The 19,142-nt window shown below is 36.2% G+C and overlaps 1 protein-coding gene, 1 long non-coding RNA gene and 1 pseudogene across 26 annotated transcripts in view; 2 read left to right on the top strand and 1 right to left on the bottom strand.

Annotated features, from left to right (window-relative positions):
* Window positions 1-19,142, top strand: part of TBC1D5 (TBC1 domain family member 5) — a 546,849-nt gene that overhangs the window by 305,582 nt on the left and 222,125 nt on the right. For 16 of the 21 annotated variants that reach the window (XM_072792888.1, XM_072792893.1, XM_072792891.1 and 13 more), the window contains 2 exons: window positions 8,380-8,415; window positions 18,006-18,108. In XM_072792888.1, the coding sequence (XP_072648989.1) occupies window positions 8,380-8,415; window positions 18,006-18,108 (139 nt within the window). The remainder of the gene's footprint in view (window positions 1-8,379; window positions 8,416-18,005; window positions 18,109-19,142) is intronic. The other 5 variants (XM_072792900.1, XM_072792895.1, XM_072792898.1 and 2 more) reach the window with 1 other exon arrangement.
* Window positions 1-19,142, bottom strand: part of LOC140614080 (uncharacterized) — a 121,364-nt gene that overhangs the window by 24,386 nt on the left and 77,836 nt on the right. The window contains exon 4 of one of the 5 annotated variants that reach the window (XR_012014972.1): window positions 15,894-16,244. The exons of the other annotated variants lie outside the window; for them this stretch is intronic. This is a non-coding gene — a long non-coding RNA (uncharacterized lncRNA). The remainder of the gene's footprint in view (window positions 1-15,893; window positions 16,245-19,142) is intronic. 5 annotated transcript variants of the gene reach the window in all.
* LOC140614079 (POU domain, class 5, transcription factor 1 pseudogene) lies at window positions 12,464-13,469 on the top strand (annotated as a pseudogene).

Genomic DNA, 19,142 nt, shown 5'->3' with positions numbered 1-19,142 from the left:
ACCCTTTGCCTTGCAGGAACAGAGTGATAAATAAGACAGATAAGATCCTACATTTTAGTGTCAGAGGGGTGGGGAAGCGAGGCAGTCATCATGTACAGATAAAGAGAATAATTGTAAAGGATGGTAATTGCTGTGAAGAAATAAAGCAGGGTGGTAGGATAGTTAGAGGGATGGGAGTTTTAGGACAGGGATTAGAAAAGACATCTCTGAGAAGATGACATTTGAGCTGAGGTATGAAAATTTTAAAAAGCCAGCAATGTGAAGACTTAGGGAAAGAACATTCCAGGCAGAGGGAACAGCTAGTGCAAAGTCCCTCAGTGAAAATAAGTTTGGTGTTTTGAGAAACTGAAGGGGTATGGAAGGGGTATGGTAGGTATGGCAAGGAGGTTAAGTGATGTAAGTAGGGAAATTTGGGAGAGAGCAAATGCCCGACAAGCAGTTCTGTAGGCCACAGTAAGGAGTTAAGGTTTTATTCCAATTGCAATGGGAAGCCATTGAGCAGGGGTGTGATATCTAAAAAGATCATTCTGGCTGCTGTGCAATGGGGTGGGTAGAGGTAAAGATGGAATCTGGGGCAGTAACTAAGAGTCTTGTGGTATGATTCCACATTAAGTTAGTGACTTAGATGAAAGATGTATTAATAAAGATGGTTAGGAATAGATAGGTTGGAGGATATGCATTTTGCATTTTTAAGTGTTAATTAAGAAGTCATATATAGTTTTCTTATATCATCAGTTTTCCATTTTTGCTTCCCTGTCTTGGATCCTTTTTTTACCTCCTATCTAGAGTCTTTAACTTGTTTAATTGTTGTCTTCAAATATGTTCTCTTTCTCCTCCAGTAAAATCCATGTATTACAGCCTTATTTTCTCAAAGCACATTTCTGATCATGCTACTTGCCTAATCTAAAGCCTTCTCTGAATCTCTGTGGTCTTAGAAGAATGGACTTACCCAGACCTCCTAACACATGGTTCCCTTCTAGAGTTTTCCGGCTCTCTTTCTGTTAAATGTCTAGTTTAACTCTACTGTAGTCTGAGAGCAGACACTGCATGATTTCTCCTCTGCCATCTTGGTTTTGGCATGTTTTGTGGTCCAGAATGTGGTATATCTTGGTGAATGTTCTTTGTGAGCTTGAGAAAATGTGTATTTGGCTGTTGTTGGTTGGAAAAGTACATAGATGTCAGTATATTCAGTAGATTGATGATGTTGAATTCACCTATATCCTTTTCTGCCTGCCAGATCTGTCTGTTTCTGATGGACAGGTATTAAACTTGCCAACCATAATAGTGGATTTTAAAATTTCTCTTTGCAATTTTATTGGTTTTTGCTTCAGACAGTTTGATGCTCTTGTTAGGTGCATACATGTTAAAGATCAGTATGTCTTCTTGGAGAATTGACCCTTTTATCATTATGTAATGCCCTTTTTAAAAAATCTTTTAATTAGTGTTAGCCTGGTACATTTTCCTCCATTCACTTACTTTTAATCTAAATGTGTTTTTATATTTAAAGTGGGTTCTTTGTAAGCAACATATAGTTGTCATATTTTTGATTCACTGTGACAATCTCAGTCTTTTAGTTGGTGCATATAGACTGTTGACATTTAAAGTGATTATTTTTTTTATTATCTATCATATTTGTTACCTTGTTCTTTCTTTTATCATCTTCCACCCTTTTATAGCCATTGTAGTTTTAATTGAGCATTTTATATTCATTTCCTTTCCTTTCTCAGCATACCAATTACATTTCTTTTACTTTTTTAGTAGTTGATTTAAATTTTGCAATCTGTATTTTAGGTAATCCAAATCCACTTTCAAATAACACTATACCACTTCACTGATAGGGTACTTCATAATAACAAAATAATCCTTATTCCTTCCTCATATCCTTTGTGCCATTGCTGTTATTTCACGTATATATAAATACATATATATATACACACACACACCTATGTATGTTTGTATATATGCACACCTATAAACATACATAATTGAATACATTGTTGGTATTACTATTTTAAATAGCTGGTATCTGTTATATCAATTGACAATAAGAAAAATAAAAATTTTTATTTTTACTTATTCCTTCTTATGTTCTTTCTTTATGTAAATCTAAGTTTCTAACCTATATTATTTTCTTCTTTTCTTTTAAATAATTTCTTGTGAGGCAGATCTACTGACGACAAATTCCCTCAATTTTTGCTTGTCTGAGGAAGTCTGTTTCTCCTTTACTTTTAAAGGATAATTTCAGAGGATACAGAATTCTAGGTTGTTGTTTTTCTTCTGTTAGCAGTTTAAATATTTCACTTCACTCTTTTTGCTTGCATGGTTTCTAAGTAGAAGTTGGATATTATTCTTGTCTTTGTTCCTGTATAGGTAAGGTGTTTGGTTGTGTTTTTTCCCCTCTTTAAGGACTTTATCTTTGAATTTCTGTAGTCTGAAGATGATGATATGCCTAGGTATAACTTTTTTGGCATTTACCCTGCTTAGTGTTCTCTGAGCTTCCTGGATCTGTGGTTTGGTGTCTGACATTAATTTGGGGAATTTTTCTGTCATTATTGCTTCAAATATTTCTTCTGTTCTTTCTGTGTCCTCTCCTTCTGATATTCCCATTATGCATTATTTTACATCTTAGGTAGTTGTCCCACAGTCCTTGAATTTCCTGTTCTGCTTTTTTGTTTTTCAGTCTTCGTTCTCTTTGCTTCTCAGTTTTCAAGAATTCTGTCAATCTGTCCTTTAGCTCAGAGAGTCTTTTCTCGGTTCTGTCTCGTCTACTAATAAGCCCATCAAAAGCATTCTTCCGTTACAGTGTTTTGTTACCTCTAGCGCTTCATTTTGGTTCTTTCTTAGGATTTCCATCTTTGCTTTCTTTTCCTGTTTGTTGTTGCACGCTGTCTGCTCTATCCATTAGAGCCCTAGGCATATTAATCATAGTTGCATTTGATTTCTCATCTCATAATTCTGGCATCCCTACCTTGTCTGGTTCTGATGCTTGCTCTGTCTCTTCAAATTGTGCCTTTTGCCTTTTGTTATGTGTTATAATTTTTTTTTCCTGGTAGCTGGAACATGATGTGGTAGTTAAAAGGAACTGCTCTAAATAGGCCTTTAATAATGTGGTAATGAGGTGAGTGGGGAGTGGAGGTGTTCTTTAGTCCTCTGATTAGGTCTTAGTCTTACAGTGAACCTGGACCATGACCTTCACAAGTGCTTCTAATTCTTCCCACTGCCTTAAATGGAATACAATGGTTAAAATGGACTGGAGTTGGTTATTTCCCTTCTCCCAGGTCATTTAGGGTCAAAGAGTACCCCAGCAGATTAGGCTTTGGTGAACTAGTTTTCCCTGAGGCAGGTTTTTGTTGTGGTGGTGGTTTGTTTTTGGTTTTTGAGGGCAGGTTTTGTTAAGAACAGAGTGCTATGTTCAGAATGAATTCTGCCTGCCACAATCCCGCCCCCGCCCCCCCCCCCCCCCGCCACAGGAATCTGAGGGGATTTTTTTTTTTTTTCTGATAGTTACTGTAGAAGCCTGGTCAAGCTCTTGGAGGTGTTCAGGGGGAGCCTCCCTATTATTGCGTCCCTTGGAGTATTTGACTCTCAGAGTTGTCTACACTGAGCTTTCTAGCAATTCATTAAGTATATAGTTCAGGTTTTCCTATCCTATATTGTAGCCTGCCAGGGATTTTGCTTATGAGTTCTGCTCCAGTAAGCTGTGACTCCCTATATTTGCCTGTTTACCCTGTGTCCTCCCCTCTCTTATAGATCCAAGAAGAGTTGTTTTTTCAGTCTGCTCAGCTTTTTACTTGTTAGGAAGGAGTAGTGATGTCCAAGTCCCTTATATGCAGAACCAGAAATCTGAAGTCCCTCCACAGTTCTGTTTTAGACCAGTGCTCTGGCATTATTTTCTGAATGGGTTCTGTGCTTTCTTTTTTCCATGCTTTGCATTACTTGCTTGTTCTCTGTTGGAATGCTGCTTCTTCCCATTGCTCCCTTTTGGATCCCTGAAAATTCATTTTTAAAGGCCTGAGTTCATGACCATCTTGTTCATGAAACATTTTCCAGTCTTTACAATTGTAAATTTGTGCTTATTCTGTGCTCTAGTAGAATTTCTTGATAACTTTTTAATGATATTACTTAATTTTGTTGAGTCCTATATTCATTTAGACCTGCCAGTATATTCAATCTGCCAATGTATCCAGTACATTTATATTAATCTCCTCAGGGTGCCAGGTGCTGGGGATGCCAAGATAAATATGGCATGGACCCTTAAGAATCTCAAAATCTAATAAATAAAGCAACCAGGAAAAAAGTTACAGTGTAAGATAACTGGTGCTATAATGGAAACAGTATGTATGAGAGCTCTGGTGTTAGCCCAGGTCTCGTCTTTCAGATCTAACTGGTATGCCTTTGGATGGCATGGATCTTATTTTTGTGCCACTGTGGAGTCTGATGTTTAGTAAAGGCTCATTGTTTGTATATCTTATCACTGATTATCTGTATTGTTCAATTTTAGTAGTAACAATCTTTAACATTTTTAGTCTTCAGAGACATAAGCACACTTTGAAAAAAAAATACTGTTATTAGCCTTCAAGCCCAAGTTTAAACAAGATAATTTCATCTCATAAGCTGTATTGTTGCCATCATTATTGAATCTATTTGATCTGAATATGTCACTGTATTAAATATTATCTCCTCCTCAACTAATTTTAATATTCCTTTATTCTACTAGCCCTTTTTTGCCTCAAAGGATTTTGTATTCATTTCAATTAATTGTTCCTATGTCAACCTAATGAGGTTGTTACTGTTCTCATTTTTATTACTGAAAAAACTGATAATCAAAAGGTAAATCAAGGAACTTCCAATTTATAGCATTTCTAATTCAGAACTTGAATCGTCCATTCTGAACCAATTTTGCTGTGCTTCAAAGGCTGTAACATTATATGAAATACATACAGTATTATTGAAAATGATGGGAAATACGGAGTTCAGAATAAAATATCATTTCCATATTAGATGCCGGAGAAGTCTGTTATTTGGTCTATCAAGGTCTATTCTAAAAGTGTATTTGTAGTGTATATATCATTTGCAAATTAACATATTATAAGCTATTGCCAAACAGTATCACTTTTTCTTCAGATGCATTCTTTCTCTCTCGACTGAAATGATTACAATTCTTTAACTATTATTGCTGTAACTTTGACTGTATTTAAAGTTTATCTGATTGCCTTAGTGGATACGGTAGTCATCATCTTCAATTCTTGGTCTTTTTATGTTTCTGGTTATTCTTGGTCTTTTTATGTTTCTGGTTATTATAGGGTTATTATAGTAGCACTTCAGGTAGCTCCATTCATCAGTTAATTACCTTCTTTCTTACTTCACTCTCCATGGTATGGTTAGAGCTTTAAGAATTCAACTCTCTCATATTAATGCTTCCTTTTGGTTATAGTTTATATATGGATCAAGCTTTAGATACAATCTATATAAGAAAACTTTGTCATCTCAGTTTTTTATCTTGTAATTTAATATTTTGTGGATTCAGTAATAATTGCTAAAATTCTCTTTTTAAAACTACATATATGTACTGTCCCAGCACATATAGCTGTATAAATTTAAATTAAGTAAAATTAAAAATTAAGTCTTTATTTATGGTAGTCATATTTCAAGTGCTATTGGATGGAACAACACAGATATAGAACATTTCTATCATAAAAAGTTTTACTGGGTAGTGTTATGTAGATGATTTATTGTCATATATTTATGTATGATATGACTATCTGCATTTTATTTTATATTCATAGGGAATTTTCAGATATGGTCTGTGCTAGATACTTAACTTTTATTTCCTTCCTCTGCCCTTAAGAGTACCTCCATGACTTTTTACAGTATACAAGTCTCATCTGAGTTTTTAGTCAAATTTAATTATACCTTTCAGTGTAGGAGGCAACTTGGAATTAGACTACTTTGCAAATTTTTCCTATATTAATGATACACAAAAGTAATTTTACAAAGTGAACTTACTGATTTTTAAAATTTTTCTTAAGTCCATCTTCTCCAAAGTCCCCATTTTGAGAGAGATACTGCCAGTCCTCTGGTCCAACACTGTTTGTCACACTGTGCAAAGTTCAGATGTCCTAAATGTTGGTCTTTCTTATACAGTTTCCTGCAAGCCCATTTTTTACTTAAATAAAAAACAAATTCCTTAGGGAAGGAAAATTTTGCAAGCAGTTTCAGAGCAGAATTGATTTTGGTTTGTGTTAATGCAGACAATCTGCCCAGTGTTAAAATGTTAAAGAGAAAAAAAAAACACACAAGCTGCCATATTCGTGTGATCACACCAAAATAGCAGCTTGTATTTATATTTTCAGTCTCCTCGAGGTGGACTGCAGGCACACATGAATGAGTGGATGTAGTTGGTGTTGTGTTGTGATTTTATTTAATGCAGGCAAAGTACATGCTTGTGCATGCACGACCAGCCCTCACATATGCACTTGTTCACAGCCGGGAAAGCGAAAACGACAACACAAGCCGCTCTCTAAGAGTTGTCGGCAACCTGTGTGTGTGTTTCTTAAATATTAAAGAAGGGAAAAACAGATTTTCAGGAATACAAGAAACAATTCTTCTTGTCAAATGGCCTGTAGTCCTGCCTCATTTGACAACATTTAAGGTAAAAACAAAATATTTTATTATTATAGTCATATATATATATATGTATACGTATATATATGTATATATATGTTTTCCTGTGCTGCTCCTGTTTTTAACATGTATTTTTTCCCATTTCTGTTCCATTTAGGCATGCATATTCTTACACATTTACTCTAATTTATGGGATTTTTTTTTTAAATTTGAAGAAGGCTCTTTAGCATTTGAGTGAAAACATAGGTGTATTTTCTGCAGAACATACAGTTGTAGGATCCTCCTAATCTTTGGAATTTGGAAGCAGTGGTTACATGTAATAAGTAGTGGCAGCACAGATATATCACCGTGAGCTGCTGACCAAAAGAGGTTTTGCTTTTGAGATCCTTCTTGTTTTAAATTAAGCCAGCTTTTTCAGCACTACTCATAATTGTGGGTTCACATGTTCATTATAAGAAGGTTCACAGGTAAAGTCTGGTGAGTGGTCAAGTAATAGCTCATCCTAAAATATTCCTACTAGGTATAACCTGTTTAGTAGTAGAACATAATCTTTTCAGAACTTAAATGTAGATTTGGAATTGAAGCTACCTTAGTACTTCAAGGGTAAATGCTTTGAATTACTTTAAAATGTTTTAATTGTTGAAAAGCTACAAAATAGAATCTGTATTTTCAGCTGTGACAGAGTCTTGTACTTAAAGTGCACACATCTATCTACTTACATGTTTTTGCCCTAATTTTTCATCTTTATGATGTGAGTAGAACTTTTTTTTAAGTTTTTGTGTTTTTGAGGTGGGGAGGCAGTGGGATAGAAGAGGGCTTGCTGTGTAACTTAGGACATTGGAGAATTAGAATCTTTAATGAACATAATCTATTTAGAGGGTGACCCATCTCGTCTCCTGAAACTCCAGCCCTACCTGCCCTTTCCTCACTGTGCATTCTTTGCTGTTTCCTGTCATCATAACTCTTCTGCTTCATCATCTCACTTGTAAGGTGAGTTCAAATGCCCACCTGCCATGTTAGCCTCTTGGAGATTTTCTGCTATCCTCTTGGGCTGGATTCTGCCTATTGTCATCACAACAGATTTCTACCTTTTCTTAAAAAAAAAAAAAAATCAATGTTCTCCTTCAGTTTGTGGCCTCTAAAAGCTCCTCTAAAAGCTATACATTGCTCTTGTCTTTATAATTGTGGAAACGATGACAGCAGAACTCTGCCCTAGCCTTTCTTCTGCTTCATCTTCCCACCTGCAGTCCCTGAGTCCATAGATTTCATTTTTATTTTTCTTTGGTTTATTTGTAGCTTTGTGGATTTATTCACTCATTCAACAAATACTACTTGAGAAATTATTACGTACTAGCTACTGTACTAGAAGTTGAAGGTCCTAATAAAGAAAATAGTGCCTGTTTTAATTCTTTCATAGATCACATACATTTTATTGTAATTACTTCCCTTTAAAAAAATCTGTAAAATATCTCTTTTCTCTCCTAGATATTCTTAGGCTTTGTATCTGGCACCCATAATGGCATTTGTGTTGTTGATAGTCATCTAATTAAATCTTTTTATTTTGCAAACCTGGAAAGTTGAAACTAGCAAAGAATAGGACTTAAGAAAATATAATTTGTTAATGGCCAAAATGGAAATAAAACCTGGGACTCCTAGTCTTTCCACAACTCTGTAATATTTTATGTTAATTTGTTTGCCTTAGATTTAACACTTTTTCAATGCAAGAGATATTAAGTGAATACCTTTTGTATGCAGAGCACTCTGTGGAGCAAACAGGAGATGGAAACATTGGTGAGTTACTATAAATCTTACTCAGAAAGAGAATAAATAAATATGGTTTGTGCCCTCTAGGCTGATACACTCTAATGCAGAGTTTCTCAACCTTGGGAGCGTTGACATTTTGGACCAATTCTTTGTTGTGAGAGGCTGTCATGTGCAGTGTAGGATGTACAGCACCATCCCTGACTTCTAACAGCTAAAGGGTCTGTGAGGCATCTTTACAGGGCATCAGGGCATCTTGTCTGACAGAAGGGTTCTCTGAGGTACTGTTTTAGAGTTTTCTGAGATCTTAACAAAAGATTTTATACTCACTCCCTTGGTTTCATCTATAGATTTTACTTACTTATTTATACTATGTTTTAGATTTGATGTTTGCCCAGAAGCAGTGTCATAATGCTAGGATCATTTGCTGAATAGAGCAGGCCGAGAAAGAGAAGTTTTATTTTCAAAGTTCTAGAACCTCTTCCTTTGGCTTCTCCCCTCTTTCATTCTACTATAAGTAACAAGTATAACTTAGGCAGCACCTTCAATACTCTGCCTGAATAGGTTCTTAGCTAGGTCACTCTAGCTTATGTGGTACATTTTTAATTTTCTGTGTAACTATAAGCAGCCATGTTTCTGGCACATAATAAGGAAACTTCTTCATCCATTTTTCCTATAACGTTTTTCTTATTTTCATTTAAACCCTCACTGGCAGCATGCTCATGGATTATCTTTTGCCAGCAGCCTTTTTTTTTTTATTCTTTAATCCTTCACTGATACTATATGCAAGGCCCTTCCAGCTCCTGTCCAGTTCCTTAGACATTCCTACCATGTATTTTATGGTTTTTTCAATAACACCCCAGATTCAGGTATCAAAACCTGTATTAGTTATCTGTTGCTGTATAATAAGTTGACCAAAACCTAGTGACTTGGAACAATAATCGTTTATTTCATAGTTGCCACATATCAGCAGTTGGAGAGAAGCTTAGCCAGAAGGTTCTGGCTTAGGAGTCTCATGAGATTACAGTCAGATATCAACTGGAACTGCAGTCATCTGGAGGCTTCACTAGGGCTGGAGGATCCATATTGGTTCCTTTCCATGTGTATCTCTCTGTGGGACTATTTAAGTGTCTTTCTCCAGAGGAAACTACTCCCAGAGCAAGCAATCGAAGAGGAGAGATGTTCTAAAGAATTTGCACATGTATTTTTAAAACCACCATAGTCCATAGGTAGCTTCCCAAGCCTCCCGGGTGACCTTTTCTCTTCTGTCCAGCTGGAAAAGGAAATGTGTATGGGGCTCGATTGAAGTGGAGGTGGGGGTTGAATTTTGTGGTCCTACATCACTTCTACTCTCATTTCGTTGGCTAGCACCTCAGTCACATGTCTACAGCTCTCTGAGAAAGAAGCTGGGAAATTAAGTCCAGCTTGGACTTGGAAAGATGAGAAAGCAGATTTGGTTGAATAGGAAGAGAATGGTGAAATCATCAACCAAAACAGGGAGCATAAGAAGAAGAAGTATGCCTGCTTTCATTCTGTATGAAATTGCTTCCTTTGATGGTTTTTGCTTGATTTTCCACTTTTTCTTTAAAAAAAAAAAAAAAAAAAACAATAAACCAAAAGAAGGTATTACCATTATTTTGGTGTTTAATAGTATTCTGGGGAGTTTCCATCAGCTCATTTTAAATTTTGGATGAATGGTTGTTTTGAAATTTTGTTTTTAAAGTATGAGCATAGCATCAGTTATTGTTCCTTCAAGTCCTTCTGTGCTTCTCTGTCCTACTGCATGATTATAAACCTTCACCAAGGGCTTTATTTTTCCCCCTGGGGCATCTTATTGAATACTTGCATCTTCAGTAATTCATCTGGGCCCAATGCTTTGTCTGTTTTAATACTTCTAATTACCTAATTATGTACTATAATGCAGTGACAAAGCCCTTTATCATTTTACTCTTTTCTTAACCCTTTTTTTGCTTAGGATTTTTTTGTTTTTGTTTTGTTGTTTGTTTGTTTTTTGGGGGGGTCTTTTTGTTGTCTGAGGAATTCTTCATTATAGATGGCCCACAAATTTGCCTGGCTTCTCTTTATCGTCTGTATTATGACAGACTGTTGCCCTATTGAATATCTTTCCATTTGACTTATTACATCAGGCACCTGGGTTCCTGGCTTTTGGGGCTCTAAAGTTGTTGTGTGGTTGTTCTCTATCCTTTACTTCCTGATTCATTCCCATATACTGCAGTTACAGGAGAAGATATCCAAAAGGCATGTAGAATAGTCTAGTTCTTGTAAACCACTTTTGTGACAGAATTAGTGGCCATTTTGTCACTCCTAGATCTTAATCTTAGATGTCCACAATAGGTATCCATGAAAGAATGTAATGGAAGTCAATAAGAGTTTTCAAAATTATGCTCACTTTACTTCAGGATAAGTTTCATTATATATGTGTTTTAGATAAGGAAGATAAAATGATAGAATTATAGTGTTACTATTTACAACCTGTAATGAATTAATAGATCTCGGCAATGATCATCAATTGCTAGCATCATAAAAAGAAATAGGCAGATATATGCATCCTGATGGTAGTACACAATACTGACTATAACAGTTATCTATAGCTGTATCATAAACCACTCCAAACGTTAAAACAACATTTTTTTTGCTGATGAAGGTACAGTTTGGGCGAGGCTGAGCCAACCAATTTGTCTTTGTCCCACATGGAACAAAGGTCAAGCCTGGCTGAAGGTTAGGGGCTGGAATCATGTGAAGGCTTGTTCACTCCCATGTCTGGCAGTTGAAGTTGGCTCTCAGTGAAGACTTTCTCTGCAGCTGTGACTAGAATACCTCTGTAGGGCCCTCCCATGTAGCTGCTTCACTTCTAGCAGCATTGTGTCTGAGTTCCAAGGATGTGTCCAGATGGAGAACCAGACAGGAGTTGGGTCACAATATCATTTTGTGAGAAACTAGTTACCAAGGCCAGCATGAATGCAAATGGAGAGGAGTTAGACTCCTCCACCTTTTCACAGGAGAAATGTCAAAGAATTTGTAAAAATGTGCTAAAAGCCCCATACCACCCATGATGAATTTTGTTGAAAATTGAATTTGAATTTGATGAAATGTCTAGACCGACCAACCAGTTTATAAAGGGAATGTGTTAAATAATAAAACAGAGAAACAATAAGAAAAATTCAGAATGTGGCAAGTTTCGACACAATAAATAACCTGGCTTCCTTAACAAATACCTTGCAGAAAGAGACAGGGAGGAGGAGAGAGAGGGGAAGAATAAATCTATAAAGTAAAAGAGTCTTAAGAAATATATCAATAAAAAAAAAAAAAAGAAATATATCAATAAATTGTAGTATATGGACATTTCTGGGATCTTGAACAAACTGCAAAAATTAGGGAAATTTGCACATTGCCTAGATATTTGATTTAATTAATGGATTATTTTATTAGTAGTAATGTTAGAATGGTACATAGTTATTTTTTAGAGTCCTTTTGTAGATGCATAATATTTATAGATGTGACATCTCTGATTTGTTTAAAAATGCAGAATTGAGGGAGGAATGTATATGAAACAACTGATAGGCGATGAAATTGGATGATGGCTATATTGAGTCTACTGTTGGTCTATTCTTTAGAAATGTTTGAATTTTCCATGATGAAAGACTTTTTTTTTTTTAGTCTTATAATAAAAACTATAATGCCTACGAATTTTGGGTAATTTCAAGATGCAGAACAAAACTCACAAACCAAAGTTTTTATATCTCTTGGTATTAATTTGTGGGATGTAAAATTTGTCTGACTATAAGTTCCTTCACACATCTTGAGAGAGAAACTGCTGTATTTTAAATATTGATCAATTAAGTTAGAACTGAAATACTACTTTTTTTTTTTTTTTTTCCATCAAGAAAAATCTAGAGTCCCTTGGAGAGCCCTCATTTTTCAGGCTCCTCGCTTGGGGCACCCCTGTTCCCCATGACAGGACATCTGGCTTCTGACACTGCACTGTGAGGGCCAGAGCCCTGTTGGGTTGACCTTTGGACCTTGCTGAGCTTCCAGGCCCCTCCTGGCAGGTCAGGAATTGGGCTGGGCCAGGTGCTGAGGTGTGGGAGAATTCCATGTGCCCGCCATTCCACCCCGCTGAATGAGTTCTGAGTTCTGAGGGGATGGCAAACTGTGGACCTCAGGTTGGAGTGGGGCTAATGCCCCAGGGCAGCCTGAAGACCTCTCAGCAGAGGGTGAGTGAGGGGCTGGAGTGGAGAGCAACTCCGAGGGCACCTCCCCCCAGCCCTGCGCTGCCCTGTTTGGGACCATGAAGCCGAAAAAGGAGAAGCTGGAGCAAAACCTCTGAGGAATCCCAGGACATCGAAGCTCTGCAGAAAGACCTGAAACAATTTAACACACTTCTGGAGCAGAAGAGGATCACCCTGGTACATACTCAGGCAGATGTGGGGCTCACCCTGGGGACTCTCTTTGGGAAGGTGTTAAGCTAAATGACCATCTGTCATTTTGAGGCTCTGCAGCTCAGTTTCAGTAATGTGTTAACTGCAGCCCCTGTTGCCCAACTGGGTAGAGGAAGCTGGCAACAGTGAAAATCTTCAGGAAATATGCAAAGCAGAGACCCTTGTGCAGACCTGAAAGAGAAGGCCAACAAGTCTGGAGAAACCAGACAACCTGGAGAGCATGTGCCTATGGTGCCGGAAACCCGCCCTACAGCCAATTAGCCACATTGCCCAGCAATTCAGGCTTGAGAAGGATGTGATCCGAGTGTGGTTCTGCACTGGTTGCCAGAAGGACAAATGATCAAGCAGTGACTATTTGCAAGGAGAGGATTTTGGGTCTCCTTTCTCAGGAGCACCAGTGTGCTTTCCTCTGGCACCAGGACCCTTTTTGGAACCCCAAGCTATAGGAGCCATCACTTCACTACACTACTCCTTACTCACTACTTCCTGACAGTGAAGCCTTTCCTTCTGTGTCTGTCACCACTCTGGGCTCTCCTGTGCTGAGAGGAAGGGGGAATGCTAGGGAAAGAGCCTGGGGTTTGTACCAGGACTTTGGGATTAAGTTCTTCATTCACTGAGAACAGATTTGGGAACATAGAGGGTGTGGGGCAGGGAGTTTGGGGGTAACGGGTTAGAGGGAGGAAGGTAAAGTTCAAGGGTGCTCTTGTTTTTAATACCCATACCATTCATCACTTTGTTCTTAAATAAAGAAGCTTAGGATACAGGTAAAAAAAAGAAAAAAGAAAAAGAAAAATCTTAGAGTGTATTGTCTAAATTTCATCATGGAATACTTTTATGTTACTTTTTCTTTGGTTTTTACGTAAGAGTTTCACTCTAACTTATTTAGTGCCATTTTCATTTTCTGTCCAATGGCAGAAATTACTTCTCTTGGACTTCCATTTTCTGATAATAACAAAATTTATCTTTAAACCCTATTAATGTGAATTTTTTCCCTTTATTTGCCTATCAGATATTTGGTTTGAATTAATCATAAATTTAAGTTTCAACTCAAGTATTTTTTTAATATGCCTCATCTTTACTGAAATTATTACTTTTTTTTTTTAATGACACTGTAGAATCAGTATTGACCTTCAAAATCTTAACAATTGTTGAAGTCAGCTTGGGTCCATATTCTGTGATTTTTATTGTTTTAAAAGTAAATTTGCCTTTCCAATGACATTTGTGTTAGAATGTTCAAATTACTTTACCTATCTTGAATCAACACCAGATGGCATGAAGTTTAAAAAAAAAAGGCATAGATGTGTAATGGATGACTGGGAAGCTATTTTTAAACTTAAAACATATCATCAGAAACTGATTATTACTGAAATGCCTGGATGGTTCAGTTGGTTGGGCGTCTAACTCTTGATTTCAGCTCGGGTTGTGATCTTGGGGTCATGGGATCGGGCCCCTCGTCAGGTCCTGCATGAGGCTCTGCACTTGGCATGGAATCTGCTTGTCCCTCTTCTTCTGCTCCCCTCCCCCTTCCACCTCACTCTCTTTCTCAAATAGAAAAATAAATAAGATCATTTTTTAAAAAAGAAACCAAACTGATCATTACTCTTCCTGGAAAAACTACTCACTGTACTTTTCTCCCTTATTTCTGATTCCTATAGATGTTATATCTTCTGGTTTGAAGCCTAACAATAAGACAGTTAAGTATTTGTTGTGGGAAATATATTATTCGGATGTACTCATCAACCTTATGACCTTCTTGGTACCTCTAAGCTCATGGAATTTTACCTAAATATGTACATCTGACTCATTTATAATTGATGAGTGAAGTGGTTGGAAAGTACTATTGCCTAACCACCCAGATATGTGGGGGCAGGTAGCAGGTATTCATCTGCTTCAGAATCCTTACCCATGACTTTCTGAGTTAGACTGGATAATCTACAAAGACTTCAGCTTTAAACTTCTCTGAATGTAAATTATTTTTCCAACTTTTTTTTTTTTTTTTTTTTTTTTTTTTAAGATTTTACTTATTCCTGAGAGACTCAGAGGGAGGCAGAGACATAGGCAGAGGGAGAAGCAGGGAGCCTGATGTGGGACTTGATCCAGGAACTCTGGGATCACAACCTCAGCCAAAGGCAGATGCTTAATCACTGAGCCACCCAGGCATCCCTCCTTTTCCAGCTTCTTAAGTAGCATAAACTTTTATATCTTTTAAAAAACTTTTTTGTATCTACCTTACTTATATAAGTGTAATTTTGATGCTATAAAAACATCAGAATGTATTGAACAAGTCATACTTTTATAAAAAAGAACGGATAATGAAATGTCATAAATGGCACTTTAGGGTTGTAGAGTTGTAGATAGTGTGCTGTTGTGTAGATATGCTGCGTCTGCCTAATACACATTTTTAGTTGATTGGGTATTTGCTAAAAGTGGGTAATTTAAATTATCTACCTGCAATTTAATTCTTGTAGCTCTCTTGTTTTTAATCTTGCAAGTGGTTAGTATGCATTTAAATGAAACTATGAATTGGTATGTAATATAATTTACATTTTTAGTAGTTAGGTATTAAACTCTTACTATATAGTTCATGGGTATTTGTTACAAAGTGGATGTTGCAGTTTTTAGTACTTTCTTGCATAATCAGTTCAGATTGCATCAGCTACACAGAATTTGGTTGTGCCAGTGTACATGGAAAATTTCTGAAGAATAGTTAAGGGAGAAAATGTGCAAAATCATTAAGCTATGTTATCTAAATTATGGGGCAGGAAGCCTACTTAAAGACATGGCTAGGATGGCAACTAGACTTACTGTGGTAATCATTTCACAGTGTATACAAATATCATATCATTATGTTTTATACCTGAAACTAATATGTTGTATGTCAATTATACCTCAAAAAAAAAAAAAAAAAAAAAGACAGGGCTAGATTTAAGTCATCTAATGAAGAAGAAGGGGAAACAGTTTCACTTCTCAGAAGGATTAATGTTTTTACCTTAGTGACTTAAGTTTTCCCAAGAAATTTCTCTTTAGCAATTTATTTTAACTACTTACCTGTCTTTTATCTTTACTTTGGGGTATTTGACTTTCTAAGGACTTTATCAACTTTCTTTTGTCCCAAAGAAGTCATTCAAAAAGTGGTTGTGTTTTTTTCCTACTTCAGTACATTTGACAACTTCCTGGAACACCTTTGGCTTCTATGATATAATATTCTTGCTCCGAATATGCTTTCTGGTTAATTTTTCTCTCTTTAGGAGCTGTAGTCATTTAAGCCTCGTCACACTCCCTTGCCTGAGTAGATACTGTCTGGAGAGGTCATCAAATTAAGATTCATGCAGAGATGTGAAGTCATCTTGCTCAGATCCATGGGTTGTTTATTATGTATCCAAAAAAGAGGTCTCCTTTCTGCTAGAGACAAGACCAGATGTACGTGTTTGGGGACAATTGGACATCAAAGGGAATTTCAAGCAAAAGTCACAAGAACAGATGAAGATAAAACAGGCTTTAATTTGTCATAAAAAATAGGACCAGAAATGAGATGCTTCAGAAACCATTAACATAGTTAACCCAGAAACCCAGCCTGGACTGGAAAGAAAGTTACAACTCTCACGGGGAGCCAGAAAAGGATCAGAATGAAGCATTAAAACAGCTGAAGTCTCCAGGAAAAGGCAGTTAGCCATTATAATATGAAGTAAAACAGCCATTTTTGCTCTTTAAAAGACTCATTAAGGAGTATTTTTCTGTTTTGATAATGCCCTGTCCTTCCATGCTTTAGGTACTCTTTCTCTTCAGCCTCTCTCATATCCACTTATTTTCTAGTTCCAAAGCCACCCAATGCACTTCTTTATCACCTAAAGTACCAAAACTCAAAGACTAATAATGACCTCTATTCTAGCACATTTACTGCTTCCCAGGCACTGTTCTTGGTGCTTTAATATGATCTCATCTTGATCACAAGATCAGTATTATTATCCCCACTTAATAGGTGGGGCAGTAAAGCAATCACTTACTCAAGATTATATAGCTAGTAATTATGCAACATGAATTTGAATGCAGGCTTTTTCTTCTCAGGTTTGTGATTTTTTCCACTTCAGTTCTTTATAATGCCCTCTTGTTCCTTCCTGTAATCTCTCCTCTTTTCAAAGCTTATTCCACTTAGAGTTACTCAAATATTATTTTCTTTGTTACTTACCTATTCAAAAATGTAGAGTCACTTGGTTGATTTTTCTTCATTTGTGAATTCAGTAATTCAGAGCTGCCCACCTTTTCTTCCATCTCATCGTCCTGCTCTCAACTGGCAGTACTTCATGAAAGTACTTTTCTTTCTCATTACTGATTACATTTCTTTCTCATTACTGTGCTGTACACTTAGAATACTCATTGCCTTCTGTGCCTTCATCTTTCCTTCTGATTTGGTTATCTTTACCACTGATAGGCCATCCTCCTCCTCGCCAAAAAATTCCTGTTCAAATCTTTTGTGATTGAAGCTATTTGTCACCTTCTAGATGACATTCCTTCATCTCTTATGTATTTATTGTGTATCAGATTGCTGTGTATTTGTTCTTTGGATTATTGTAATTGTATATCCTTTCATTAGAAACAACTATGTAAGCTCCTTTCAAGTGGATACTGTGCCATTTTTCTATTTCACATTACCTCAAAGCACCTGGTAGGATTTTCTAACCAGAGAGCATTTAAGCGATATTCACTTGTTCATTTAAAGTCTACATTTTAATCAGACAAAACTAACAGTGTGGTCATATGTAATAATTTAAATCTTGATACTTGCATAAGAAAAAAGATAATGATTTCTTCAAAAAGCTGGTGCATCCAAAATTACCTTTTAGTCCTAAAAACCAAATAGGCTAATAATCCTGCCCTCTAAATATATAGGCTATGATTCATTTTGCTTAAGAACTGCTGTATCTACCTTATGAAGACTTAAAGCATATGGAGACATTTGAAAGGTATTATTTCTCTCTGTGATAGAATAATTTCCCTTTTCTCACTCTTTTTCCTTAACTTAGCCCACCAATGGCATAAGTTAGTTGAATGGCAAATGTACTAATACCTAAAGTAGCCCTTGACACTTTTTAAACATGAGAGTTTGAGGATGATTCTTGGAATTGTGCTAGTCAGTTTTAATCCTGTGTTTTCTTTCTTCAGGTTTCCTGAAATGCAGTTTTTCCAACAAGAAAATGTGAGAAAAATTCTTACAGATGTTCTTTTCTGTTATGCTAGAGAAAACGAGCAGTTGCTTTATAAACAGGTAATGAAAATATCGTACAGGTGGCATCCATTGACTCAAAATTTTCTATACAGCTTGACAAATGATAGAGCAATAATGTAGCCTTTATTGTATCCAGAGTTGTATCATAATAGTAAAGCAATCAAAGAGCTGCTTGTCAGCTGCATGGTGAGAAAAGTAAGCTCATTGAAGCACATATGCTTCTTCCTTATTATAAGACATTCCACCAAATTGTCTTCTATAAGGTGTTCAATCTTTTCTTTCAACTTTTGAGAGTTTGTTTATAAACAGCATCTTTGAAGCCAATCTAGTAATAAAACTTTTCAGAGTTGTATGTATAAATATTGTTTCTAAATACAGCATTTATAAATATGTGACATGCCATGTAAAAAAAATAATCAGGTGTCCTCTACTCTTTAAGATCTGCTGATAATAAAACTTCAGAAAGTTCTCTAAATTTTTTGAAATTTATGATATTCTTTGTTATCCAAATATTCATCCCATTACTAAAGGAAAGATTAAGATTGTTGGATTTTTGCTCTCATTGAAATGTAAATTATTTATTTAATATATAAAGAAGTATCTAGGTTTCAATTTAAGATTATGGTATTCCAATAAAAATAGGAAAGTTGGATTTTTTATGTATTTCTCAAAATATATAGTAAGTGGGAATTCAAACCAAATTAATAAATTCTCTAATAATCAAAAGTTACAATGTATGTCCAACTGATAACCACTTAACTTCAGTGAGAAGGGAATGTGACTCTTGATTTTGGGATTGGGAGTTCGAGCCACATTGGATATACATATTATTTAAATAAATAAACTTTTTTTTTTTTTAAGATTTTATTTATTCATGAGAGAGAGAGAGAGAGAGAGGCAGAGACACAGGCAGAGGGAGAAGCAGGCTCCATGCAGGGAGCCCGACGTGGGACTCGATCCCAGGTCTCCAGGATCACACCCTGGGCTGAAGGCAGCACTAAACCGCTGAGCCACCCAGTCTGCCCTAAATAAATAAACTTAAAAAAATAATACATACATTGCTCTAACCATAC

The sequence above is a fragment of the Canis lupus genome, chromosome 22 (assembly GCF_048164855.1).
Source record: "Canis lupus baileyi chromosome 22, mCanLup2.hap1, whole genome shotgun sequence".
In the NCBI taxonomy this organism is placed as follows: Eukaryota; Metazoa; Chordata; class Mammalia; order Carnivora; family Canidae; genus Canis; species Canis lupus.
The sequence above is the reverse complement of the archived record's forward strand: the minus strand, read 5'-3'. Positions and strand labels throughout refer to the sequence as shown.